This window comes from Fusarium oxysporum, chromosome I (assembly GCF_013085055.1).
Source record: "Fusarium oxysporum Fo47 chromosome I, complete sequence".
Classification (NCBI taxonomy): domain Eukaryota; kingdom Fungi; phylum Ascomycota; class Sordariomycetes; order Hypocreales; family Nectriaceae; genus Fusarium; species Fusarium oxysporum.
In genome coordinates this window covers 4,103,665-4,131,322 of record NC_072840.1, presented here as the reverse complement: position 1 = coordinate 4,131,322, position 27,658 = coordinate 4,103,665, and the positions used below count along the sequence as shown (strand labels likewise).

At 49.9% G+C, this 27,658-nt stretch overlaps 9 protein-coding genes across 9 annotated transcripts; 5 read left to right on the top strand and 4 right to left on the bottom strand.

Annotated features, from left to right (window-relative positions):
* Positions 1-75: 75 nt before the first annotated feature.
* On the bottom strand, positions 76-1,259 carry FOBCDRAFT_6255 (uncharacterized protein). The gene has a single exon (XM_031182636.3). It carries the CDS (start codon positions 1,019-1,021, stop codon positions 251-253), a length of 771 nt encoding a protein of 256 aa, XP_031043404.2. The 5' UTR covers positions 1,022-1,259; the 3' UTR covers positions 76-250.
* Positions 1,260-4,019: 2,760 nt separating this feature from the next.
* Positions 4,020-4,643, top strand: FOBCDRAFT_284128 (uncharacterized protein). The gene has a single exon (XM_054702879.2). It carries the CDS (start codon positions 4,066-4,068, stop codon positions 4,570-4,572), a length of 507 nt encoding a protein of 168 aa, XP_054558854.1. The 5' UTR covers positions 4,020-4,065; the 3' UTR covers positions 4,573-4,643.
* A 965-nt stretch (positions 4,644-5,608) lies between these two features.
* Positions 5,609-7,850, top strand: FOBCDRAFT_314360 (uncharacterized protein). The gene is made up of 2 exons (XM_031182634.3): positions 5,609-6,279; positions 6,335-7,850. The coding sequence occupies exons 1-2, from the start codon at positions 5,851-5,853 to the stop codon at positions 7,499-7,501; spliced, it is 1,596 nt and encodes a 531-aa protein (XP_031043402.2). The 5' UTR covers positions 5,609-5,850; the 3' UTR covers positions 7,502-7,850.
* A 2,247-nt stretch (positions 7,851-10,097) lies between these two features.
* On the top strand, positions 10,098-14,473 carry FOBCDRAFT_284118 (uncharacterized protein). Its single transcript, XM_031182632.3, has 4 exons — positions 10,098-10,769; positions 10,835-11,531; positions 11,587-13,529; positions 13,580-14,473. The coding sequence occupies exons 1-4, from the start codon at positions 10,392-10,394 to the stop codon at positions 14,024-14,026; spliced, it is 3,465 nt and encodes a 1,154-aa protein (XP_031043400.2). The 5' UTR covers positions 10,098-10,391; the 3' UTR covers positions 14,027-14,473.
* A 455-nt stretch (positions 14,474-14,928) lies between these two features.
* On the bottom strand, positions 14,929-16,599 carry FOBCDRAFT_212356 (3-beta hydroxysteroid dehydrogenase/isomerase family-domain-containing protein). The gene is made up of 2 exons (XM_031182631.3): positions 15,912-16,599; positions 14,929-15,850 (listed from the first exon to the last, which is right to left on the bottom strand). Exons 1-2 carry the CDS (start codon positions 16,389-16,391, stop codon positions 15,203-15,205), a joined length of 1,128 nt encoding a protein of 375 aa, XP_031043399.1. The 5' UTR covers positions 16,392-16,599; the 3' UTR covers positions 14,929-15,202.
* FOBCDRAFT_212354 (uncharacterized protein) lies at positions 16,596-18,625 on the top strand. Its single transcript, XM_031182630.3, has one exon. It carries the CDS (start codon positions 17,063-17,065, stop codon positions 18,416-18,418), a length of 1,356 nt encoding a protein of 451 aa, XP_031043398.2. The 5' UTR covers positions 16,596-17,062; the 3' UTR covers positions 18,419-18,625.
* On the bottom strand, positions 18,626-20,150 carry FOBCDRAFT_247028 (uncharacterized protein). Its single transcript, XM_031182629.3, has 2 exons — positions 19,410-20,150; positions 18,626-19,355 (listed from the first exon to the last, which is right to left on the bottom strand). Exons 1-2 carry the CDS (start codon positions 19,941-19,943, stop codon positions 18,957-18,959), a joined length of 933 nt encoding a protein of 310 aa, XP_031043397.2. The 5' UTR covers positions 19,944-20,150; the 3' UTR covers positions 18,626-18,956.
* Positions 20,151-20,375: 225 nt separating this feature from the next.
* On the top strand, positions 20,376-21,613 carry FOBCDRAFT_212351 (nucleophile aminohydrolase). Its single transcript, XM_031182627.3, has 3 exons — positions 20,376-20,584; positions 20,649-20,796; positions 20,845-21,613. Exons 1-3 carry the CDS (start codon positions 20,555-20,557, stop codon positions 21,450-21,452), a joined length of 786 nt encoding a protein of 261 aa, XP_031043395.1. The 5' UTR covers positions 20,376-20,554; the 3' UTR covers positions 21,453-21,613.
* Positions 21,614-22,562: 949 nt separating this feature from the next.
* Positions 22,563-25,986, bottom strand: FOBCDRAFT_212350 (uncharacterized protein). Its single transcript, XM_031182625.3, has 4 exons — positions 25,584-25,986; positions 25,275-25,345; positions 24,854-25,085; positions 22,563-24,711 (listed from the first exon to the last, which is right to left on the bottom strand). The coding sequence occupies exons 1-4, from the start codon at positions 25,586-25,588 to the stop codon at positions 22,920-22,922; spliced, it is 2,100 nt and encodes a 699-aa protein (XP_031043393.3). The 5' UTR covers positions 25,589-25,986; the 3' UTR covers positions 22,563-22,919.
* Between the last annotated feature and the right edge of the window lie 1,672 nt (positions 25,987-27,658).

The following is a 27,658-nucleotide window of genomic DNA, read 5'->3' as shown; positions in this document are numbered from 1 at the left end:
TGCAAGTTGCTCAGTACAAAAATTTCAAATCCAACATAATTGCTTGTTTCGTTGCCAATGTTACCAGAATAAGTGATCAGCATAATTGAAATGTCGGGTTGTATTGTTTGCACCATATGAAACGCCAACCATCTATTCTCTAACGCCGATATGTGAATATGATGTATCCATTGCATCAAAGTTCCGCTCAAAGACAATATTTGGAATCTGTGTACGCGATTTCTTTCGTGAATCATGGTGCCATCATTTCTCATGACCTCCTACTCTTGGGCTTCTTGCTTAGGCGGTCCTGGGTTGGGTTATAGGGCGCCGCCACACCTTGGTATCTCTCTTGCTTCCCTTCACCTCTGAATTCGTACATGCCGTTTACGCCTATCGCTGCTGGTGTGCCCTGGTTGGGACGCGTGACTTGTTCGTTGTGAAGTTTGTCGAGGGAGTCACCGACCACAGCGTATTGCGACCAGTTGATGGGCGGGCAGCGAACCACATTTTGCGGCTGGGGAAGATTCGTCCATGCTGGTGGTTGGGTAGCGATGCGCTGCTTGGAGGACCCTTCACCGGGGTCTTGTTGATTACCGCTGCCTTGACCGCTCATCCCTGTATCTTCATCATCGCTATCGCTATCATCTTCAGGCGCATTAATCTTTCCTGCGACAAGGTCTTTTACGAAAGCTTCAGGGTCCTGGACAGCTTCGTCTTTTGCGCGACTGAGAGCTTGGATGTCGGCAGTAGCGCGCTGTCGCTGAATTTGTAGAATGGAAATCGCTGACTTGAGCGCAATGACGTCTGGGTTGGAATCAAAGGCTATTGGTTGAGGTGCAGGCGGTGGTATTGAAGTCTGGTCGGGTTGTGAATGTGTAAGGCTTGGACGACCGCCAGCGCTTGCGCTTGCGCTTGTAGCTTCGGTCAATGGGCGTTGGGTAGGACGCAAGGGAGGTGTGATAGGGGAAACAGGCGGTCGGGTCGGAGAAGGGGGATTATTGCTGGGAGGGTTGTCGGTGTTGATTGTGAGGGCGGGCATGATCGAGTTGCGCCGCTGAAGAAATTGCTTTTGTTGACTCTGACAAAGATGTAAGCTCTTGCGCAAGTTGATTGTGAGCTAGGCACCGAAGAACGGAGATGTCACGGGAGAGCTCCGGACGACGGCGGAGGAGGAAGTGAGAATGGTCCAATAGGAACAAAGACGTGGGACACAGCACCGAAGATGAGGGAAGTGAGAAGAGAAGTGGACGGGACGGGATCGGGACGCTTGGTGAAAGCAGGACATGGAATGGATGTCAGGTGTCTCAACAAGGTAACCCCTCTGAAGAAGCAGCTTATGGCGGGGTCAGCCAAGTCTGATTAACTAAGGAGCGGCTTTTGGGTGTAACGTCAGATGCATAGCGGTCTATTCCTGTTTTGGAATCGTGCAAGGGTAAAAGGTCAGTGCAACTATACAAAGATACAGATCGAGATCAAAGCGCGTGAATGTGATGACTTTGTTTCCAGAAAAGGCGCCAGGGCGTCTCCATTTACTAGGGGATCGTGAGCTTTCTAAGCGTCTCAACCTCAACTCAGTGAGTTTGAGTCTCGGTGCATCAGTGAAAGAGTGGACCTTAAATGGAGGATATGGCTAGGATGAACCCTGTTGGGAGATCTCCATATTTAACGATCGGACAAGATCTCGCGCCAGCTCCGATGCGAGTAAGCACAGACCATCCTATAATTTGGCCATCTGAGACATTCACCTCCGTTTCTCCAGAGGCACAAACACAAATGGACAGGGACAATCCGGCTCTTTTTGCTGCAGGGCGCGTGTTTTCAGAGGGATATGGTCTCACAGAATCACAATGACGAGCTCTTGTCATACGTCTGTCTATATGCGCTAGAGCGGAGCTGATATCACAAAGCTGCCCCAAGAGGCTGAAATAGATTGCCATTCCCTGTCGAGACTCGAGAGACACAATGTCTCAGCTATGAAGGCGTGAGGTGGACGGCGATTGTTGACCTTTCCGACTTAACATGGCTTGAGGTCTAAGTACGGATGCATTATCTGGTAGCTACATGTTGAGCACTCGGGCACTTGTCTCTTCACCTTTCGCCACGCTCAGCTCGATGGCTAAAGATGGGTGACGTTTCTATCCCCCGCGTGCTAGCCAAGTCATCCGTCCTGTTAGGTTCAACGTTGAACCGAGATGTGTCGATCATTTGGTCTCGACTCCCATTGTACCAAGCTCTCGGAAAGCCTCTGAGCACAATAGGTCTCAGACATACTGCCGCGTCCAAAAAGAGCTCGAGAGCCAAGACTTCTGGCTTGATGTTCGAGCGCCATCTCGGCCTTTGTGCATTAGCGGCCTTACGCTCAGCCAAGATGGCTTTGTCTTTGTGCACCGAGACACGGCATTTTTCAAGCCCTTCGTAAAAGACGCTGGCGGTAGTCAGGGGCATGGGAAATAAAAGTGGGAGATGATAATAAACTCTGGTGTGGACTTTGTAGAGCAATCCGAAAACGCCTCCAGCTAACGGAGCACAACTCCGTTAGTGTCGCGCAGTAGTGAACTCTGTTAGCAAACACCATCAAGAGCTAGTAAATGATTTGCATATAAAGGTTCAATTCAGCATGTGCTTCATCAAGATGGTTGTTGACTTTTCAAAAGCTTGACAGCCTGATCGACACGTCGAGTGCCATGGATACTCGCATAATTGCTTTTTTCTGTATCGCTTGATCTGAGGCCCAGCCAGCCACCCAAACATCGACGTGAGATGCTGCAGAGTACAATGCTGCAGATTTCCGGTCTGGTTAATGATCGTCAGTAGAGGCGTTTAACACTTTTGCGTTATCAAAAAACGGTAGCCTCGGGTTGAGAAGATAGTCTACACTTTGACGCCTTTTACAAGACTCGGCCTCGCAACAAGAACCGAATTGACAAACGGTGCCTCGGCGTTTGGAACTAGCCCATCATTTTCTTACAGGGCGAATTCACCTGTTGAACTCGCCGTAGAAGCCACCGACCCACAAACATTCGGAGACAGCTTCAACTACTGCAGAGACCAAGACAAGCCACAAGGTCTCGCCGTTGCATCGTTCCGCGAGAGGGATCCTGGCTTCATAGCGACTCTCATCCAATCAGCAGCCCAGGTGAGCAATTTTCATGTTGGCTCTTCAGCTCAACATAGAACCTAGACCAAGATCGGATTTCGTACACCAGTTTGCGAGGGTGTGATGGAGTTGAAGTGACGCTGGAGGCTTGTGACAAGGATGGATGGGTAAGGTAATGCATGTCAAGTACCTCTGCTTGTACTATTGGACGCTGCCAAGGTTGATTATTGGCTTTCTTTATTATGCTATGGAACAAGGTAAGTACTTTTGGACAACTCGATGGTATGTGCCTGTCCGAACCTCACTTGAAATCCCCTCTACCCCGTGATTTATGAGCATCCCCTCCATCTCTCTGACTTGACATCTCCATCATCCATCCTCTCAACCTTAGAAACCCCTCTCATAGTTTTCCTTGTTGCTCCTTTTCTTGTTTCTTCCTCTTCCAGAAGCAATAGTTCTTCCTGCATTCCATCCATCCGGCGATCCTCTAGCTGCCGTCGGCAGTGCTTCCATTTATGCGTTGCACGACTCGCGCACTTGCATCATCCTGCCACTACCGCCGTTGACGTCCAACGCCAAAGCTTTGGGGCCACACAATCATAGCTATTCTATCTGTTCCTGCATTTGTCAGTATCGGAATTCAGAATTCCCTGTCGTCTGCCACGGAAGAATACTTCTTACGACCTCCAGGTCTCCAGAGGCGACATCACCAAGATCACCAGCACCACATGGTTGAAGACTATGCCTAATTTAGATACGCCCGGCTTTTCAAAATATTCATTTATTCAAGGCATATCCTGAAAATACCAGTTGGCATATCATCCCTTCACAGGCCCACACAGGCTGTTGGATCTCCTCAGTCAACCGACGCCTTGGCCTATATATCAGAGGCCCTCCACTGATCCATATCATTTATCAAATTTCCAACTTGACCGTTGAAAGCCACTTAGCTTGGTGGTTCTCACGAGCTTCATATACATCAAATCATGTCATCTTCTACCAGATCAACCACAGAGACACTTGTCAGTCCCAGGTCATCAGCTTTCATACCACGCCACCCACAATCTGAATATGACCCATCTCTCAGTGGAAACGATAGATCAAGAATTTCCATGTCATCAGCAGACACGAGAAAGCCCAAGAAGGAAAAGTCACGATGGTTCACTCAAGTCAAGGATTGGTTATCAGTGGCTGAACCATCAGCGCAAGCCATGAGGGACCAGAAGAAGAACACATACAGACGGCACAATATCGACATGAAGGATCCTCAAGCGGCAGTCAAGCTGCATTTGCCTATTGGCAAAATACCCGACAACGCCATCACTTCGACACGAGGACCCAGCCCCGAGAAGGCACTCGAGCGTGCACGGCAGCAACGAGAAGAGGCGCAGTCATATTCAGGGCTCAGCCAAGCGTCCCATTCGGTGTCGAGTAGTATCAGTACAGTCCCCAGTGCCAAGGAATACAATCCTGTTGCTCCCTGGGACACTTGAGGTCAGAAGCAATATTTGTGATGGAGTAATGTGTAACGATGTATGAAATATGGGGGTAAGGATCTTTACGCTGTTTGATTTCCTCCGTCGTAGATGCTGGAAGTTCATATGGAATGGGGTCAAAAATGAGAGATACAGAGATACCCTGTCACGATTGCGGGAAGATGGATAATATATAGCGCGCTCATTGTCTCGTTTCATTTTGGTACTTACGATACAAATTTAACAATAATTTCGAGAGTATGAATTTGATATCATTATTACTCTTAAGTTGAATTAGAAAAACTGTACCAAGAAGTGATACTTTAAGCCACCTTGATATGGAAACGTGGTGGAAATAGAGCACGGGTAGAGTAATAAGCACCTACGTATCCATTGTATCAATGAACGAACGATATGAACTTCTTATAAATAAGAATTTATTAATGAGTATTTACCGCCACAAACGCAGTGGAAATACAGGTGGACTCGTAGTAAATCTTGAGATATTCTTGATTATTGTGTTATGATGATGTTGTACAGCCGTCATTGGGGACACCAACAGGGGGGATGATTGCGTGGTAACTTGCAAGATGGTAAATGCCGAGAAGATTCGGGCCAGCCAAGACTGATTACATATTATTTAATACTGACTTAGAGGTAAGAAGTCTATCATATGATCTGGAGCATGTGATGGTAAATGCACAGAACTATCCTTCGCTGCTTACAATTAGGGCCTTGACCAAGTCGCTTTACGGCGCATCATTGCGATCTTCCTCCCTTCCGGTGATGGCTAACTCAATTGCTGCCCTGTTTTTGCAATCGGAAACACAAACTCTTGATCAAGTGGCCATGTTAAACAGCAATTGTTTTGGGAAAAGCCAAGCTTCAGCTGCAAGCTCCATCTCCCGGAAGCTTGTGTCCGCACTAGTACTCCCTGGTGAGCTTTCAACGATGGTAATTGGTGATGTTCAATCCGGGAGCTGAGATGGCTGGCCTATGACGTATTCTACTTTTTAGCCTCTTCATCATGGATACGTTAGCAGTTGGTCCATGGGTTTATATAGAACCCTGGGACAAGTTTGACATTAGAGAAACTTCTGAACTGAATGGGCTTTTTTCTGTGAATGTTGTATTGCATGTGTCACTAGCGATTGATTTCCGACAGAATAGGTTTCACCCATATTCACATCTTTCTCTCACTTACCTATACTCTTACACTGAGACCATCTATCAGCAGCAGCAGCAGCAGCAGCAGCAGCCATCAACTGAGAAACAAACAATAAACTCACTCCCACAATGCCTCTATTCTCATCCCCAAAAGACTCAAGCGAAGACCGACCAAACGGTACAAATGGGGCTGCTCCTATCAATGACCCCGAGGAGGGTGAACAGGCTGTGCCAGATGAGCACACTCGACTACTCCCGAACCGCGTCAACTCAACTCAGCCTGGTCTACTTGCCCCCGATGATCCCGCAGTGTCGCCCTATAATCTCTGGAGCATCCGAGCTTTGCGATACTTGACAATTGCTTTTACCCTGATAACGCTTGTTTGGTGGATTCTGCTTCTTGTCTCTACTTTTGTGACGCCCCCTGGCATTGGAACTCGTGGCAGCCCTTGGTTTGCTTTTGGATTCGCGACGTGGACACTTGCGAATCTCATCTTTACACTTCTTTTCTTCGAGGTGCCATCCAAATCTGTCAGAATTCTTGCCATCTTCATTTCCGTAAGTCTGCACAACTGACACTGCATTTGACCATGCTTACTCACACTACAGACAGGGCGTTATCCTCCTCGATATGGTTCTCATCTTGTCCGTTCAAAAGACTCGACATGAAGAGGGCTGGGTCGGTGCTGCCAGTGTCATCTGGGCACTACTCACCAGTCTCTGGACTTTGGTGGTCGATCGAACTGTCAAATGGGGCAAGGCTGAAGAAGAGGAACGCTTGACAGGTCGGGCTGAGACGAGACGAACCTTGTTCGAATGGTCCGAGGTGATGATTTCAACGGTCGCCTACGCCATCATGTCAGTGGCTGTATTCCTCATCACTTTAACCATTATCCTGCGAGCCCTCGACGCCGGTGTGTCATACCCAGGAAAGCTGTATCCGGTTGATAACGGCAAATATCGCATCCATGTTTACTGCCACGGCAATAAGACCGACTCCAAGGGCAACGATTTGCCCACCGTATTGTTCGAAGCCGGCGAACGAACCGTAGAATACGATTTCTGGGGGTTTGCGGATAACGCCGTCAAGAATGGTTCCATTTCACGATACTGCTTCGCCGATCGACCTGGCTACGGGTGGTCAGATAATGCACCCTCTCCATCATCAGCAGGCTTCGTGGTTGATACCCTTAGTGAGGCACTGGCTGGTGCTGGTGAGAGCGGACCATGGATCCTCGCAAGTGCCGGAATCGGATCGATTTATTCAAGAGTCTTCTCAGCGCGCCACGGAGATCACATCAAAGGTCTGCTCCTTGTCGACCCCCTACATGAGGATCTTCTCGACGACGTTGCATCACCCGGCCGAGGATTCGTTCTCTGGCTCTGGGGCGTTATCTCCCCACTCGGCCTGGACCGAATCCCTGGTGCCATCTTCCGCGGACGAACGAGCCGCGACCGCGTATACGGACGATCGGCCCAGCAGAATGGCAAGTTCATCTTTGCCAAACTGCAGGAGAGTCTGGTCGCCGGTTCGTTCACTCGGCGAGATGCGCTGACCAGCCGTCAGATCCAGGACAAGGATACGCCGCTTGTCGTTATTAGCTCCGGCAAGCACATCAAGGATAGCCATACATGGGAGAAGAAACAGCGAGACCTGACCAAGTTGACCAAGAACCTCAAGAACTGGGACATCGTCGATGGAGCACCCCATGAGGTTTGGAGGACTCTTGAGGGCCGACAGAAGATTGAGAAGAGACTCAAGGAGCTAGTGCATGCTTGAGAATATTGAATGTTTGATGATAATGCTTGAAATCTTATTCAGATGCCACATCCACAGCCGAGCCTGCACGTGCCTTGTCTATCAGCATCTGGAGACCTCGAGGATGTTGCCAGGGTTGATATGATGCTAATGAGACTGGGGGTTGACGGGAAGCTTGTGGAGCAATTTCAGGGATCGGATTGGCTGTGTATGTGTGTGTGTGCATGAGCATCAGCAATGCGCGGCTTGGCTTTTCTGATGCACACCTTGAAACGACAAGAATGTTTTTATGGCTTCATGATGTTTTGTTATTACCGGCAATTAGTCATAGTATGTATCCGTATAATTTTAATTTATTTCAATATCAAAATACCTGTCTAGCAACACATAAAGTGAAGCCAAAGGCTGGCAAGCAAGATAACACAATATGAGTGTTTTGATGTATAGGTATTGCGTCACAACATTTCAGTTTGTCGCTTTGACACTGGCCTCAATCTCACCAGATACAGATGCTACACGCACTATTAAGGCGATTGCCATAAGATTCATACACCTCCATAGCATATAGTCCTCTTATTAGACTTCACATTCTCTGTACAGTTGTCTAGTGCATGGCTTGTGTTGGCATTTCTTGGACGTGGCCCCCTAATCCTCCACACCTACACGTGATAAGATCTTCATCATAGCAATTTCCAATACGGCAAGGTTATTTGCAGTAGCGTACTGTGAAAGAAGAAATCTGACTGTGCTTTTCTCGATCCTCTAGTGAGACGATAAATCTCCTCTCCCTCTTATGTCTCTCTGCTGATAGTTAGCCTGTTTCGTTTCCAGGCTCGAAGGGGGAATCTGGGGATTGGAATGACCTCATAAACTCACCGTCCTTCGAGTGGTGAGAAACAAGGTAGTGCTGGGTGCTGCAAAGACTAATAAAGGAAGCCGTGCTTTGTCCATTGCCCAGGTAGGGCCAGCTTTGACCATTCACCTAGTGCTGCAGCTCCCAGTTAGAGGCTCAGGCTGACTTCAGGCGGAGACATTCCCAGCAACGCCCAGTGGACAAGCATGGGTTCAGTCTTGTCACTTTTGAGTCAAGGATCATAGGTAGTTGAGAGGTGAGGCATGTACTGTAATTTCTGACTCCATATTGAGAACGACACACACGTAGTTGCTTGAGTGACACCCTTGGGGATGGACCCTAATATTTGCTGACGATATGGAATTGTTGTTTCTGGCCCCTCCTCCTTTTTCTTCTTCTTCTCTGAGAAACATCCAACGGTTGAAAGGGGGGAACTGTAGGCCTCGAAGCAGAACTATGAACTGCCTTGATAAGCTACTTTCCATATCTTACTACAGAAAAAGTGCCTAAATAACTGATATCCATCCTTCGAGGGCTGTGCTGACGGAGACATGCATATATGTAGGTAGCATCTACACCTGCACCTGAAGAAGTGAAGGATGGAAGCAAGATTCGAAACAATGGATTCACCGTTTATTTTTATTTTAGTATGAATGGATCTCACTAAATCTCATGTTCCTTGGATTCGGACGTGGATCCTCATCGCCTGGAAATTGCAGCAAATTAATATTTTGATGTATTCAAACGCCCCTAATACAAACAGGGCCCACCTGGACTCCATCCCCCATTAGAGCCCACCAGCATCTCACATTTTGTTCGTTGGACTGTGTCAAGCCCAGCATCTGCATAAGGCAACGGTCCCTTGTATTGGTTTGCTGCACGCACGCACGCACGCACGCACGCATTGGCGGTTGTCATTGACTCGATGTACTTTTGTTCCTTGACTGGGTCTTTGAACCAAATCTTTCTTTCATCTTCTCATGTGCTCGAATCTCAAGTACACCTTATGACTATTTGTTGGACCGTAGCTGATGCTGCTATCCGGTCGCCCAGGAATTAGGTAGTGCTCAGTTTGTCCCTCCTGAGACCATTTTTAGTTAGCCCCGTCCCTTATTTGGAGCTGATCTGGCGTAGAATCTGCCGCTCAGTCTCATCTAGGCACTGTACCAATAGGCCCCCGCCAAGGTTGCCTCCACTGGTACCCGACCTTTGCCCCTAGCAGTAAATGTGTAAGGTAGGAGAGTAAGGTCCTAGAGGTCCAGGTCGAATACTTCAATCTGACCTCTAATCCCCTATTGCAGCACAGCCTGGAGGTACCTCTTCTAAGTGTCTATCCTTGGGCCCTGGGCTCTCCACCACCACCACCACCACAACTGCCCTCAGCTCCCCTACCGCCAGGCGCCTCCTGCTACCTCCATATTCTACTCCATACACCGTATCCATACCTCACTTTACCTACCTAACCTTACCTTAGACTCTCACGACAGGCTTCGACTTTTATCTCCCACGCTCCTTCATCCCACGCTGCCGCAGACGCGCTGCGCCGCGCTTGCATCGATCGCATCTTCTTCCATTGTCTCTTTTTCCCCTTCTCCGCTTCAGCCTTACTGTCTACGGTGCAGTACCTGCTCCAGCCTCACATAAGGTACAACTAGGCTAGGTCGATCGGGTCTTGGTTGTCTTGTGCCGCACCACACTGCATCGCTTCTTCGCTGCCACCGACTTGCTCCTCCTGCCGCCTTTCATCATCCTAGTCCGAACTGGGTGGGCTTATTGTTCGGCTGTCACGCGAACACCAGATAGTGCTCGATCTTACCTATCCCACGAACGATACCGCATCTCACCGTGTTGAATTAGTCGCCCGACTTCGCCAATTGGCCCCGATCAAGTCCGTGTTGCTGCCGTCGTTGCCTTCCTCTCAGCTGGTGCTGATGCAGACCGCTGCAAACGCCTGTCGACCTTTGCTGGAAATTTGGTCTCGATAGGCCATTCGTGCTTGACTGGTTTGGAGCGAGGAGGGGGAATTGTGTTATAGCGACGTCCTGCATTGCTTTCACGATGGCGTCGAGCTACGACGACGCCATGCTCGGCGAGCATGGCCATGGCGACCACTCCCACGATTATCACGCCCAGGACATCCCCCCGCATGCCGATTCAAACTGGCAGAACGGTGGTCAAATATACAGAACTCGCACACCCGACAACGGCAGCTATCGACCGCGGCCACCCGCCTCCGCCCCAGGTACACCGAATCCCCCAGGATGGGCTGAGGACCAGCCGCCCCGCAAAAGTGCTGAGCGGAACAGATCGCGAGGGCGAAGTGGAAGATCCGCCAGCGGCCAGGCGAGGACGTGTCAGGCGTGTGGTGAGCCCTTAACGGGTCAGTTTGTGCGAGCTCTTGATGGAACATTCCATCTTGATTGCTTCAAGTGCCAGGTGCGAACCCCTAGGCCGGCCCTGTTCTCCTCGATCACGGTCAGATACTAATCTTTCACTAATAGGATTGCGGGGAGATAGTGGCCTCAAAGTTCTTCCCTGCCGAAGACGAAAATGGCCGGGGACAATATCCTCTGTGCGAAACCGATTACTTTCGTCGACTTGGCCTCCTTTGCTACCAGTGCGGGGGAGCGCTCCGCGGCTCCTACATCACGGCCCTAGACCGAAAGTACCACGTCGATCATTTTACCTGCTCTTTATGTTCAACAATTTTCGGCGCTCAGGATAGCTACTACGAACATGACGGAAACGTCTACTGCCATTATCATTATTCCACACAGTTTGCGCAGCAGTGCAATGGCTGCCAGACAGCCATTCTAAAGCAATTCGTCGAGATCTTCAGAAATGGACAAAATCAGCATTGGCACCCCGAGTGCTACATGATTCACAAATTCTGGAATGTGCGGTTAGCGCAACCCACGGACTCGCGACCTGCGCTGGAAAGTTCGGACGATGCTGCAGGCAGAGACCTTATCCGTGTGGAGGAAGAGCGCATGGAAGAGAAGGTGTTCCGTATATGGAGCGTCCTGTCGACCTTTGAAGAGTCCTCTGCTGCCTGCATTTCTGACATGCTGCTTCATGTCAGCAATGGCTCATATGTTGAGGGTGTATTTGTTGCAAAGCGCTTTATCTGGCACGTTGAGGTCTTGTTCCAGTCGGCAGATCGCCTAGATGAGACTATGGTGGGCTTGAACGACAAAGGTACAGTCTATCAAGCTTTGAATGTGAGATGCATGAGATCTAACTTTCTGCTTAGGGATGTCATACGGGCGAGAAGCCAAACTATTATGCAAGAAGATTGTTTCCTTCTTCTCTCTACTTTCCAAGACACAAGACAACGCTACTCACAAACTCGGTGTCACGCAAGAGCTGTTGTCCCTCGTCACAGGTCTTGCCCATTATCTCAAGCTTCTAATTCGAATCTGCCTTCAGGGTGCCCTCCGTCTCGAGCGCGAAGCCAGCGCATCTACAGGCCTGTACCAGTTCCTAGACGATTTGAGCGACCTTGACGCAGTAAAGAACGATGACGGTCAGCTGTCGGTGACCGCAAGCGGCGGAAAGCTCTCTGCCAACGACTCTGACCACTGCTCTCTTTGCCACAGATCTGTCGAGGACGAGTGTGCCAAGAATGGTGACCTGAGGTGGCACCTGAACTGTGTTAAGTGCACAAGGTGCGGGCGAGATGTTGGACGATCGTTACAAGAGGCCTGCCTCAACGCATTGGATCGAAAGATATACTGCACCAACTGTGCTGGAGCCAATGCTTTACCACTCGAGCACGTCTCAAAACTACAGCAATATGTTTTTCTACTTCGAGTCGCGTTGGCTCGGCTGTTGGATATTCTAAAAGCTAATGGAACCCTCCCGCGATCCAAAGATGACACTGATAATAACGGGTATGGTACAGGCGATGGTCAAGGAAGTGACCCGAGGTCACGGGGAGGAGACTCACAGTCACGAGGACCCGGTGGCAGCAAACGAGAGTCGTCTTATGAGAACACTCTTAATGATGTACGCAGGCTACGCAGCACGCGACTGGATAGGCACCTGTCCTCTAGTGCTCGACAAGCTCGAAGCTCTCGAGTGATGGACACTGATGGCAAAGGCCCTCGCCCAGGTTCATCTGGTGATGCTGGGCAGGGCCACGGTGCACAAGGCTCGACCGACATAATGTTTGGACAAAATGATGGTATCACTTTGGATGATATCTCAAGGATAGTAGCTGTCGAGCAGTCCCGAGATCTGCAGCAGAAAGCACCACAGCCCTTTCAAGATCGATCGTTAGATGCATCTTCTTCAAACCAGGGTCATCTGCGGACGCAGTCAGCCGACCGAGAGCGCACTGAAACAGTGCAAGAGCGAATTGGACGAAAGTTCTTCTCTGAACTCTCTGGTCTCGAGTACTTCAACGTCCGCCATCTTGCCGTCCTCACCATGCAGCCCATGATTGAGCAAGAATTCTCACTGGAAGAACTACTGAGCTTCATTGAGTCGCGTAAACAGGCGACTTTCTGGAAAAATATCGGAAAAGCCTTCAAGAATGATAAGAGCAAGAACGTCAAGAAAAAGGGCGTCTTCGGTGTGCCTCTAGAGATCATCATCGAAAGGGATGGTGCGGATTCGACAGACGGTGTTGGTCCGGGCACGCTTCGAATCCCAGCTGTTATCGATGATATTGTTTCGTCGATGCGTAAGATGGATCTCTCGGTTGAGGGCGTGTTCCGAAAGAATGGCAACATCAAGAAGCAGCAAGGCCTGGTGGATACTATCAACGCTGAAGGTTGTGACGTGGTCAACTTTATGGAACAGCCCGTCGTTCAGCTTGCTGCGCTTCTCAAACGTTACCTGCGAGATCTACCAGATCCGCTGATGACTCACAAGCTATACAGGCTATGGATCAGTGCTGCCAAGATTTCGGACCCTGAGAAGAGAAAGCAGTGCCTGCACTTGACCTGCTGTCTCCTACCAAAGAGCCACCGAGACTGTCTTGAGATTCTGTTCAGTTTCCTGAAGTGGGCTGGAACGTTTCACCAACTGGATGAAGACCTTGGTTCTAAGATGGATACGAGAAATCTTGCCACCGTTATTGCGCCCAATATCCTAACAAATCCCAACAGGGCACCTGCTTTAGATAGCGAGGCTATGTATGTTATTGATGCCGTGGAAATGATGATTACACATATCGAGGAAATGTGCCAGGTGAGAATCGGCATTCTTTAGGGTGGTGGCCATTATGTTGACTTTTCTAGGTTCCTGATGAGATCCTTGGCCTCATGAACGATCCTTACATCTTTACCAACAGTGGAGACCTCACGACGAAGGATATTCTGAAGCGTTTCCAAGATCGACGGGGACAGATTTCTATTGCCGATGTAAACGAGGTCTACAACCGTCAGGATAACTCCACCCGACCACCAGCTCGGCGAGTAGAAACTGACCCAGCAGTTTGGCAGGGTGAAGCCACTGTTCGCACGATACAAGACCCTTCAATGCCTAACCCCAACAATGGGCACGGAACTCCTCCTGCGCGATTCCGAGGACGTAACGATCTGGGCAATGCTTCGCCTTATGGGGTCAATCAGTTCAACCAGTCGGACAGTCAGCTCGATAGCGCCGAGCATAGCAGGAGGCGAGAATGGCGTAACTCTGGTATGGGACGTCAAGGCAGCGGACTTGGTGTGTCCGGCAACTCATGATACTTGTCTTTTACAATGATATTCTTGATTACAGCTGGGCCCGGAAACGCCCAGTGTCAAGCTTCGTTTCGTTATTCTACATGCAGTTCAGGAGGTATGATTTGGGAGTAGAGAGTCATTTGCATAGTCGACGGCGTTCCTCTTCGCTTCTTCCTCAGGCTTATATATGCTATATCAGAGCATACAACTGTCGAACAAACAGGAAAAAAGCATTTTACCAATCACAAAACCCTTGGCATTCATCGTTTTCTACACCACACGACACGACAAACCTGGCAGTTTTCTTCTTCTTTCTTCTTGGAAGCTGGGATGATGATCTCGCTCCTATTACTATTCCCTTCTCGACACTCAACTTCATGCCATGTTCTTCTCAAGCTCCCGTCACCTAAGTGGTATGAGAGATACATGTCTGCTACTACCATCTTCTCCTGGGTTGAGTGTTTGTTCATTGGGCAGGGGAAGGGCTGGAGGTCTATACCTTTTTCTTACGAAACAAAAGGGGGCTCAAAGAGATGGTGTTGTTATGTTTTTTTTTCTATCTTCGGTTCTCTTTCTATCTTCTTCTATACCTGAGTTGGATGGAGTAAACCATGTTAGCGGGTTGATTCCCATTGGAGTGTTGAGATCGGGCAAGGTGAGGCGAAGCGAGGCGAGAACAAGATGAAGAGGGTCATTGACTCCTCGTGCAAAAAAGTGCATGCGTGTGTGCTGGGTCAGATGTGAGGATGCAAACTAGTTTATGTTGGCTTCATTCTGGGATCAGATGGGATCTTGGTCATGGATTTAAGTGACGACAAGCGAGGTAGGAACAATAGATTATGTTCCATTTGGATACTTACGACTGAATGACTGGACCTTGGTCTCACCTGCTTGGACACAACTAAAATTATTATATTCAAATCGTGGGATCTGGCGCTGATGTTTACAAGACACCATATTCCAACTGACCGTTCGGCTACTTGGATCATGTCACGCCGATGTGTCTTGTTGGGCGAGATTAAAAATGTACTTGAAGCTGAATCTTCGTAGACTAAACGATAATTAAAGATTTCACATATTGAATATTTAGGCCAAAATATGCTGTTCGTGGCCGGATATGAAGTTTTTACCACATTCGCCTCGCTCTTTCTTTAGATAGGAGCACCCTCTTGATCGTTTCCCTCATTACTAGTAAGATTACGCCTTGGCAGCGGCAGCGGCAGCAGCCGCCTTGTCCTGCTCAAGGAACCAGTTCACGCCACGATCGATGCCCTCCTTCAAGGACCAGACAGGCTGGTAGCGCAGAGCACGCTTGGCCTTGTTGATGTTGTAGTAACGGGTCATGCAGCTCATGATGATAGACTTGCGAGTGAGTGTAGGGGTCTTTCCGAGAATGTTGGCGAGAACCTCGCTGACATAGCCGATGGCGATGCCGACCTCGCGGTTGAGACCCCAATTGCCTTCTGTGCCCTTTTCATAACCGGCGGCACGCCAGATGGCACGGGCAAAGTCCCAGAAGTAAACAGGTGTGTCGTTTGTAATGAAGAAAGCTTCGCCGTCGACGCGCTCGTGATCAAGGGGGATGGTGGGGGAGGCAGCGGTGGCGAGGAGGAGCTGCGCAGCGAGGAGGTGGGCATGGGCGACGTTGCCGACATAGGTGAAGTCGAAGAGGTTCTCGTTGGCGCCGACTTGAATTGTGTGCTTGCCGCGCTTGTAGGCGTTGAGAATGCCTGCAAGAGTCTGGACGTCGCCTTCGCCAAAGATACCAGCGGGACGGATGGAGGTAGTGAGAAGCTTGCAGCCCTCCTGGCGGTTGGCTTTGAGAACGATCTCCTCTGCTTGTGCCTGCGGGTGGTATCTTGTTAGCGAGACAGTCTGGGACGACCTGAATGTGGCGTGAGCAAACCTTGGTCTCTGAATAGTACTCAGTCTGCGCCTCCCCACGAATCAAAGGCCACCTCTCGTCAGCGTTGAGCAGATCAGTAACGTTGTCGCTGATGACACTGGCAGAGCTTGTATACACAAGAACCTTAACACCCGTCTTTTGGCAGGCGTCAACAACAGCCTGTGTACCATCGACGTTGACCTTCTTGAACACATCATGGCCGATATTGGGGTTGACAGCAACAGGAGAGGCTGTGTGGATGACAACGTCGGGCTTGAGCTCCTCGAACAGAGAGAGAAGCCTCTCGGGGTCGGTGATGTCGCATTCTCGGTACTCGGCATTGGGATTGCGATTGCGCTCGCATCGTAAGTCGACGCCGATAGTGGCAGTGGTTGTCCATTGCTCAAGGGCCTGGTTGACGATGTGATGACCTAGAAAGCCGTTACCGCCAATGACGACAACTCTCCCGAGTGGACCTCTAGATTTTGTCTTCTCAGCCATCTTCAGTAGTGTGTGTCTGCTCTGCCTGCGTATGTTGTGAGAGTACGGTAGCAGTAGGAGTCGAGGAGGTGGGAAGAGTAAGCCAGAGCGAGTGTCTCTTGATAATATCCTGGGGTACGGCCACTGTACGGATAGAGCTAATTTGGTGGTGAGAGCAGGGGTCCTCTTTCTGTGTGGCTGATATCTTAGGCTAATGGGAATATGGTGGGGGTTGTAGCACCTCCACAACTTCAACTTAACGTTAGATGCCTACCGTAGCAACCAATCAGTGGATCAGCTCCTTAAATCTTCAGCGGCTTCATGAACCAAGTTACCTCTTTACGTACGTCTACGGCGTGAATCGATATCGTGTGTCACGAGGCTTCACTTCTCCTCTCTCTTTTTTCCTCTCTCGCCTTTCCTACTACCTAAGGACTACCATAACCACTCTTCTTCTTTCTTGTTCTCTTTTTGCCTGCCTTCAACTTCATTCCATATAACTTCACCCTTGTCTCACCCGGCTTGTGCTCTCTTTTACTTGCTATTTTGGACCCATTTGGATATAAACAACTTCCATTGTCGGCCTTGGGGAACAACATTCCCTCTCCTCTTCAGCACGATTACTCCTCTTCTCTTGGGAAATAGTGTTTTTAGGCGAGAAGCAGTCGACATGCTCAACTGGCATTCAGACTATGGCAAGGAACAGCTCGGACGGCGCAGAGATTCTTGTCCACATCACAGCACCAAGTCGATCAACCGATGATGTTTCATATCGACAACTTGCCCAAGCTTATCTATCTTTTGAGCCTCACAGGCGCACACAACTCTCTGTGATAGATTCGCAGACAGTTGAGGAACAACAGCGTATGCCAGAACGATATCAAGGGGCGCCATCGCCAAGTCAGACCAGGGTAACAACTTCGTTTGGACGATCGTTTGAGATCACATCCCAAGATCTAAGTTTCGAAGGAGCTATAGACAATCGATCATCACCATGTCTACCGCGTGAGGCATTGGCTCGGAGTGCGATCCCCTCATCAGACCATACTAGTTTCGGGTCAATCAACTCCTGGTGTGCGCCTGCGAGTCAAATCAGTGACTCTTATCCCATGCCAGATGCTGCGCTCTTAGACGTTTCACCGTCACGTATACTACACAGCTACGTCCGAAGAACTCAGCCATCGCAGGAACCATATTCGTCGCCAACTGCGCATAAGAAGCGTCCTCCGTTACCAGAGTTTGGACTGAGAGTCGATGTTCCCTCTTCCCTACCACCTCACAGTCAAGAAGCAACTTGGCCTGTCGAGGCCCCTGGAATCATAAATATCGTACCTACGACGCCACAAACAGACAAAGCAGCCGAGGTTCCCATACCCTCGGCGAATACAGAGGTGATAGCCTTCGAGCATTTGGCTCCAGATATCACTCATATTTCTGGCAGTGTGGTTAGCAACCACTCGCCAGCTCTATCGCCTCGTGCAGGGTCAGAACCCCCACTTTCAAAACGATCCAAGATTGGACACTTGGAGCATGGTGATCTAGTCAGAAGCTCTAGCGATACAGGCCCAGCTCTGTCAACGAGAAACTCTCAGGGAGACCAAGTCAGCAGTAGCTTGGAAATCCGGCCACCATCCCCATCCGTGGGAGTTGACGACATCGATCCTGCAGATTTGATATCTGAGAAGCTCGCAAAACTCGCCCGCGATCTGTCGTCGAGATATCGTCCGACGACAAAACGCGATATCGAAGCCTTCGAACGAGGATACTGGCTTATCAACTGCAGTGGCTGGGACCCAGCTGTCCGGTTTGATACTTGGGTTTTCCTCGCTAATTATCTCAAGAGTGGTTTGGCGGGCTGGGGAACCTGGTGTCGTAGAGACAAAACCCACGACTGGATACGATTATATTGCTGGGGCCATGTTGTGAAACATACATACTTGCTCCTGTACCTTGCGAGTGGAAGACAAATCAAGACAAGTGGCGCGAAGTGGTATGGAGCAGATGGTGAAGTTGCTCTGGAAATCCCGCCTTATGAGAAGCAGGGATAAGTCAGATGACTGCTCGCACCAGATTTCAGTTTGGATATTATACTCGACTTGGCATCCTGGGAGGACTTGAACATTCATATCATAAGCGAGGCGTTTGTCGGTTTTTTTTCCTCTTTGGTCTAGACAACGCTTGCCATCAATCATCGCAACTAGATAGAGCTGCAAAGCTTGGTCCTTCAATGTTATAAGGCGACATAAATAGACAAAACGCACGTTGCACGAGCCTTTGATTATCAACTATTCCCAAGTGACTGCCAGCTCAGCTGAGTCTGGGTTATGTCATGTCTTAACCAGGGCCATCGTACCATACACGATCCAGTACAAACACAAACAAGAACAAAAATAGACCAAACCAGACCAGACAAAGTCCCCGTTACCATTCCCTTGACCCCTAGCCCTTCATAATCAGTACCATACCATAAATAGATCATAAACACCATGAGTTCCTATACCTGCACCACAGCGATCACTCACGAAACAGTCATTTGTACATAGAATTTCTCTCTAATCTAAGTGGCAGCCCCTCATATTCAATTCCTTAGGCAAGTCCAGTTTCCTGGATGACTTTTGCGCGCGCATCAAGCTTCTCCATCTCGGCTTTGTACTTAACAGATTGGTCAGCGGAGCGCTGCTCATATAGTGCCTTCTCAGTAGGGTTCACGTCCTTCCAGGACTCGCCAATTTCTTTGAACTTGGCCTGGTTAGTCTCAGCATGGCTTTTGTCCCAGTTGTCAACAAGGTAAAGGGAATAAGAGCCTGTAGGGCGCTGAGGCAGACGCTCATCTGAGATTTGCTTGACAGGCTTGCCAGTCAGGAAAGCGAGGCGGCGGCGGGTTTTGTTAGCCAAGTGAATGCGCGCAGGCTCGTGAGTCTCAACCCAAGCTTTATAAGTCGCGAGGTTCTTCTGGCGGTTGGCAACGGCTCTGCGAGAGAGGTCCTGAGTTTTGTGTTAGCTCATTTAGTAACAGAAGGGGGGTAGGGGGTGACGCACTTGAAGCTCGGATTCGGTCAGTTGACGGAACTTCTCGGATAGCTCAGTCATTTGTTGGGTGATTCCACCAGTTCCTGTGAGGCTTCCTTTATTCTCGGACGTAAAAAGCACCCAAGTGGTGGCTGGAAGCATAGCCAGCTTGTCTCTGAGCGCCCATTTCTTAAGCTCCCGGATTTCGAGCTTCTTCGCCTTCTCCGGATCAACCTCCTTCTTGGCCTTCTTAGGCTTTGGCGCAGCAGCCTTGGGTTTTGGCTTCGCCTTGGTCTGGGACTTGGACTTGCTATCAGTCGCCTTAGACTTGGATTTGGTGGTGAGAGTAGCCTTCTTAGTGGTGGTGGTCGTCGTCTTCTTGGCGGCCTTCTTATCGCCGGAGGCAGGAGAGGGGGACCATGCTGAGACGGTGAAGCTTCGAATGGGGAGCGCAGTCTTTATGGTCGACTGGCGGCAGAGCAATTGGGCGGCAGAGGGGGCGGAAGCAGAAAGGCGGGTTGTCTGAACGCGACGGACGGCGGCCCGGCCCACGGAAGTGAGCATTTTGGTATTTGTTACAGTTGAGTTGGAGAGAATTGAAATGAGCGAAGCGATTTACAGTGGCGGCGACGATTAAATGCAAGGCTGAGTTTGTGTACGGTGAGGAATTGGCCTAGTCGAGATGAGGCTGATGGTGTTGACCTAGACCGTGCCTACCTCATGTTTTGCGCTTTGCGGGCAGTTTCTAATTCCAGTGCTGGCCATGGAAGGTGGGCAGGTGCGAGTGGGGCTCAACTTCATGCGAGAGCTCCCTGGGTAGTGGTACGTTTCAACCACATGCGTTATAGCTGGCACGCTAAGTACTCTCTACTTTACAAGCTACAGCTCTTGCAGCTTGCCAGTCGGTCCAATCACTGCCCCAAGCTTGACTTATGTAATGCCCCTCCACATTCACCTATCCGCTGGTCGCAGGCTGCCGTTGGACGCGACAGTGAGGTCAAGTCGAGCAAGGCTGGACTAACGAACATCAGCTCTTTCAACTCCATCATCAACTCATCAAAACTGACGGCGACGAAAACTATACTCTATACGTACTGAAGATCTCATTCTCTCACATCGAAGTAACGAATATCCGCGGCATTTCTCTCCCCCCATTTCATTCAACTGCATAGACTATGGATCACCGTCCGCAAGCTTGGGGCCGTGTATGTGCTCCCAGATACTACACCTTCAAGCATGGCCAATTACAAATAAACTGACCTCCAATAGCCTAGAGACGATGTTTACGGTGCCTACGATGCCTCTTTCATGACCGATAATGGTCCCAAGCAAAACACCCAACAGCCTATCGTCACTGGTACCTCCGTCATCGCCGTCAAGTTCAAGGATGGTGTTGTCATGGCTGCTGATAACCTAGGTCAGTTGTATCTGCGCCGATACCTGAGTAGAAGCTAATTGTTACCAGCGTCATACGGCTCTCTGGCCCGATTCACCGATGTCAAGCGACTCCGCTCCTTCGCCGAGTCCTCGGTCGTTGGCTTCAGCGGCGACATTTCCGATATGCAGTATCTCGACCGCCATCTCATCGACCTCTCCCTCGACGAGGCCTACACATCCCCCGACGCTCCCCGTCTCAATGCCGCAAACCTCCACCGCTACCTCGCTAAGCTGCTTTACCGCCGACGCTCCAAGTTCGACCCTCTGTGGAACCATCTCCTTGTTGCTGGCCTCGACGATGATGACAAGCCATTCCTTGCCGCTGCCGACTTACTCGGCAGTACCTACAGTGCCCCCAGTCTGGCTACAGGTTTCGGTTCCATGCTAGCCCAGCCTATCATGCGTCGTCATGTTCCCGACGAGGAGGCCGCTCAGAACTTGGAGAAGGAGGAGGCTATCAAGATCATCAAGGAATGCATGAAGGTTCTATACTACCGCGACGCTCGCAGTTTGGACTCTTACTCGATGGCTGTCGTCACAAAGGAAGGAGTGGAGCTTACCGATGGTCTGCAGCTCGAGGCTCAGAGCTGGGCCTTTGCCGAGAGAATTCGCGGATATGGTACTCAAACTGTCTAAATCCCGTGGCAGGTGCTGAAATGGGAGGACCGAGTGACGAAAGCCAGTCACATTTTAATCAACTAGGGAGGTTGCACAAGATACAAGCCAAAACGGCTTGATTGCTGTTACTTTAGAGAAGATTCAGCTGGTACAATCATGATGATGATAATACTTGACAATATGCAGTGAACTTCAATAAGCCACCGATGAAATTCCTTTCCCCCCTCTCGTCCAATAGCCTGGGAACAGGTCAAGACAGGGGAAATGGTAGAGTTGTAAGAACACATCACATCACATCATTCGAGAGTATGTTTGATGATAGGATATTATGTGTCTCCTCTAGCCCTATGCACTAGGTTTCGTGTATGTGGTCATAAGATCTCTGCCACAAGTCTCAACTACAAACAAGATAGCTCCTGAGTTTACCCAGTCCTCTATTTTCGCTACACAGAGGTATATGGTTGGGATTCTCGGCTATTATAACAACTGACGTCTAATCCAATGCCTTGACTTGTATACTGTATAAGGAGGGAATAAGTATTCTTTCTTTCTTAATATCTGTCCTTTGCATTTATGTTAAGGATGAAGCTTCTTTCAACCTTATGAGCATGACCTTGCCAAAAAGGCCATGCAGCGTCACACAAGATAAGATACCAAAGTCTTGGGCTCTAATGAGTTGATATTGTATATGAGTGGTAGTTTTCTAAAAGTGATAAGAGATTCAAGGCGAGGGCCTAGTGTCTAATCCCGTGCCCATTGCGCCTAAACCTGCAGGGAGACCTGAAATTGGAAAGGTACCTGACCTCTGCCAGACCGACTGGAAAACAAAGCCAGCACTAGAGGCCCTTCCAAAAGAAAAAAAAAAGAAAGAAAGAAAAAACTTCGGCACCCCCAGAATTGCAAGCAGTTCGACATACCTGCTAATGAAACGATTACTGAATTCCCCCGTTGTTTTGCCAGGGAGGAAATCAAGAAAGGGGTTTGGACCTTGCTCCCAACATCTAGGACTACCTCATGCTATGCGGTGAACGATGGTTCAGTTCGCTGCATGGTCGAATGTAGAGATCCAATGAGGCTCTCCATACGCGATTGCAGACGCAGCAGCATTCACAATTATTAGATACCAAATTTATTGTCAATTTGTAAGACTTGATATTCGTGATTACGTTGCCTAGAACTAATGTATCGTAAATAAGCCAACGTGCCTATTCAGCCTCTTCTTGAAGGTTGCCATCTAATACTGACCACGACCAGCCTGGTCCCTGGCCTCCCATTTATTCATTTATTTTTGCCAAACACTTCGTTCCATGCTATCCTGGTAGACAAAACACAAAATGCTTGACCAACATGTTCATTGCAGGCCAGTGCAGTCCAAAACCCAACTCCAAATTTCATCATAAGCCTCTTGCAAGTAGCAAAGAGGAACCCAAGCAGCCGCCAAACTCATACTGTACATCGACCATCAGTCAAAATACAGTAACGAGCTTACTCGACAGTGACCGACTTGGCCAGGTTACGAGGGAAATCAACGTTGAGACCCTCAAGAACGGCAAGCCAGTAGGCAATGAGCTGGAGAGGGATAACGTTGAGGAGACCCTGGAGAACGTCGACCGTCTTGGGGATCTCGATCTTCTCGGCTTCAGAAGACTTGAACTCCTCATCAGAGGGGTTGCAGATAACGATGGGCTTACCACCGCGAGCAATAACCTGCTGATAGGCGTTGAGTGACTTCTTGAATAGGTCGTCACGGGTGAGAATCATGATAATGGGGAGGTTCTCGTCGACCAGAGCCAGGACACCGTGCTTCAGCTCACCGGACATGACGGCTTCGCAGTGAAGGTAGGAGATTTCCTTAATCTTGAGGGCACCCTCAAGAGCAGTGGAGAACTGGCTGCCACGGCCGAGAAGGAGGAGGGACTTCTGGTTCTTGAAGTTCTCACAAAGCTTCTTGATGGAGGAGTCAAGCTCAAGGATAGACTTGATCTGGGCAGAGACGTTGGAGAGACCCTCCATGATCTCCTCGCGGCGAGCCTTCTTGGAAGCACGGTCCTCGCTCAGAGACAGAGCAAACATGACCATGGCAATGAACTGAGAGGTGTAGGCCTTGGTGGAGGCGACACCGATCTCGGGACCGGCATTGATGTGGACACCACAGTGGGTAAGGAGAGAGATGGAGGAGCCGACAACGTTAACAATACCCACAGTCAGGGCACCACGCTCCAAGCAGTAGCGGAGAGCCATGAGGGAGTCGGCAGTCTCACCAGACTGAGAGACGAAGACGCAGGTGTCGTCACGGAAGACAGGGGCCTGTCGGTCGAGGAAATCGGAAGCCAGCTCAACGGCGATGGGGATCTCAGCAAGCTCCTCAAAGACACCACGGACAGCCATGCAAGAGTGGTAAGAAGTACCGCAAGCAATGAAGATGATGCGGCGGCATCGGCGAATGGTGGAGATGTAAGAGCGGAGGCCGCCAAGGGTGACGGTCTTGTTGGCAATGTCGAGACGACCACGCATGGTGTTGACGACGGACTCGGGCTGCTCGAAAATCTCCTTCTGCATGAAGTGGTCGAACTTGCCCTTCATGATCTCCTGGAGCTCGAGCTCAAGGGTCTGGATGGTTCGGACGTTGGAGCTGCCATCAGCCTTCTTGAGGCGGTGGATGTTGAGGGAGCCCTCGTGAATGTGGGCAATGTCATCATCCTCGAGGTACATGACCTTCTTGGTGTGCTCGACAATGGCCGAAGGGTCAGAGGAGAGGAAGAACTCAGTGGGCATGGGCATGCCATCATCAGTCATGAAAGCACGAGACTGAGATCGGTGGAGGAGAGACTTGTCGGCGGCACCGAGAAGGCCAGTGTCGGGAGCAAGAAGGTCGTTCTTCTTGATGGCAACATTCTGGGAAGCAGCCTCGGCGGGGAGGGCAGCGTTCTCGTCAGAGTATTCAACATCGACAAAGTCGACCTTCATGCGACGCTCGGTCTTGACACCGATGACGAGAGGAGAACCCTTTCGGGCGGCGATAACCTCATGGGGGTAGTGGACGGACTTGATGAGAAGACCATAAGCACCCTCGAGCTCCTGGATAACGGCCTTGGCAAGGTCGGTGAAGCCAATGGAGGGGTGCTGGTCGTGGATGTACTTGGTGAGCTTTGCAATGCACTCAGTGTCGGTCTCAGTCTCGAACTTGAAACCCTTGGCCTGGAGAAGAGTCTTTAACTCCTTGTAGTTGGTGATGATACCATTGTGGACAACGGTGAACTCCCAGTTGACGTCAGATCTGCATTCAGGGGTTTGTAGTTAGCACACCATGTTCAAAATCACTCTCCCAATTCAGAACTGATCTTCGCATCCTCAAAATGGAACAACGAAGATCAAGAATTAAGCAATCGGGTTGGGAATTTCGGATTTCTCAAACGTACCGGTGAGGGTGGCAGTTGGTGGTGGAAGGAGGACCGTGAGTAGCCCATCGGGTGTGGGCAATACCGGCATGTGAATCAAAGATCTTCTCGAGGTCGAGGTCGGACTCGTCAATGAGCTTTCGGAGCTTGGCGACCTTGCCAACCTCCTTGAAAGCGAGAACCTCCTTCTTCTTGTCGCCGTCGATGGCTAGACCAGCAGAGTCATATCCACGGTACTCGAGACGGGACAGACCTGTTTGCAAAAGGCTGTGTCAGCAACACGAATCTGGGCGCTGATCCCGCGTCTCACCAGTGCATGGCGGGGCGGGGCATGGCTGATGAAAGGGGTGGTGAGGGGCAGCTGAGGAGGGGGAAAACATGGGCGCAGCCCATGATTATGATTATGCTTGTGAACATGAGCATGGGATAAGCAATTACTGACCGTTGACAAGAGTGTCGAGAATGAACTTGCGGTCCTTCTCCACCAGGTAGTTGATGTATCCGAAAATACCACTGATCGTAATGGTTAGCTATTGTTATTTTGTTTCACCAATTGAGCCGCAGAATTCCTTCTTTGAAGCCCAGCTTCTCTCTCCCATCCATCGCCTTGAACCATAAACATCCATCCCATCTTAGCCTGCGTCGGTCGCAAGCAAAGAATCGGTGGAAGCTCGGCGGCTGGCGGGGCAGACGAAAAGGCTAGGCGGTAACAAAGGCGGTGACGGCGACGAGGAAGAGGAAGCTTCCTTACCACATGTTGACTGAGCTCTTTGCGGTAGAAAAACGTGGACAATGGGTTCGTTAAGAGACGGTCGGTGAGAGCAGAGCAGAGCCGATAGCGAGCGGATATGTGTGGGGGAGAGTGAGGGAGAGGAAACAGGCGGAAGAGTTTTGAGGACGGGGTATCAAGAAGCAATAAGGTGTAGATGAGGGAGGAGAAAGAGGAGAGAAGAGCAGAACAAGAAAGGTGAGGAGGGAGGAGGAGATGGTTGTATCTCTTTGACCGGCATAAGCCGTCCACGAGGTCACTTACCCCGCTTTTTTACAGGTACCTGCAGGGTACATGAAGTTCCCATCAGACAGCTTCTTCTTTCAACACCACCAAAATCATCAAAATCCTCATACAAATTGACCCTAACGAGTCTCAATTAGAACGATGAGCTCCCAAGAGATACATATAATAGATGATCATAGCTTTGATAGCCCGCCTTTTACAGCAGCTGCTAATGACCCCACCGGCGCACCTGATATTCCGCCCGAAGAGGGCCGCGGTGATGATTTTCAACCTTTCAACCTAGAATATCGTGATTTTCAGATCAACCCTCTGCCCCAGCAACCACTTGAATTATTCCAGCTTTTTGTGCCTATTTCCCTTGTACAGTCATGGGTTGGATATACCGAGGACTGGGCTTTTTTCTGCGCTGATAATGGTATTAAAGATAGCTGGAATACCCCCCTTTCCGACCACTCGCGCTTACATGCTTGGGAAGGCATCTCCACTGCAACGGCTTATGTATGGCTTGGTATCCTTATTTACCTAGGAATTCATAGGGAAATATCCCTCGAGGACCATTGGAAGGCCCCTAGCCTAGGAGATCAGCGCCCCCTTCATCCATTTACAAAGTTCATGCCGTTACAGAAGTTCGAGCTGATCACACGGTATTTCCGCACCTTTGATCACACCAATCTCGATGTGAGCGATGAGAGGAATCTTCCAAAGACCTTCCAAGCGGCTGAAGAGTGGTCTGAACATATACAAAGGGTGTCTATCAAGCTCTATCTTCCAGGGACTAATCTGACTGTAGATGAGTGTATGGTGCCGTTTACAGGCAGATCAAAAGAGACAACGCTTGTCAAGGGAAAGCCCACGCCGGTAGGCTTTAAAGTATGGGTTATTGCGCAACAGGGCTACTTTCTGCAGTGGCTTTGGCATGTGAAGGCATCGCCAGTTATGCCTGTAACAGTCAAGCTAGAGGTACCGATGCCGTACGGCAAGAAGGGAAAGCTACGGACTGAGATCCCTCTTAGCAATACACAGAGCGTCGTGGTTCACCTATTGCAAAGGCTGTCAACAGCGACATATCACGTCTTTACAGATAACCTCTTCTCATCACCGCAGCTCTTCCGCCTCCTTCGGCAGCTTGGATACGGGGCCACAGGCACAGCACGCCCTAATTGCGGCATCACCACCGTGATGAAGCAGATAAAAGAGACCGGGAAGCTTCCTGACGGCAAGCCTTTGCTATATAACAAGGTGTATTTGATCCCGACGAAGGATAAACAGGTATAGACAACTTTACCTGTATTTTCCTTACTAATTTGTCTCTTTTCCTTCCCTCTAGGTCCTTCAAATCGCTTGGAAGGATAGCTCTGTGGTGCTCTTCCTTTCAACTATGCACAGCGCAGCCCCTCTCAACCGCACACCAAAAGAGAGGAAATTGCCCGCCAAAAGAGGCACGAAGGCAGAGGCACAACGCCTGAAGGAGGTCTTCAACGGAGATCAGGCTAGGATAATCCCTATTCCTTCTGTTGCCGCCCAGTATAACGATGAAATGAATCACGTGGACCGCGGCGATCAGATAAGATCCTATACCTCATATCAGCACCGTTTCCGGCGCGGTCCTTGGCAGGCGTTGCTTTGGTCTTTCCTCCTTGACGTTGCACTTGCGAATAGCTTCATTTTGCAGAAGAAGACCCGGCAGCCTCATTGGAAGCCCTATAGCACGCTTCGAGACTGGAAAGAGGCTGTTTATAACGCCATTTTCAACAAGTACGGCACTGATAGCGGCATAAGGAAGAGATACCGTACAGGGAAGGAGGAAGACA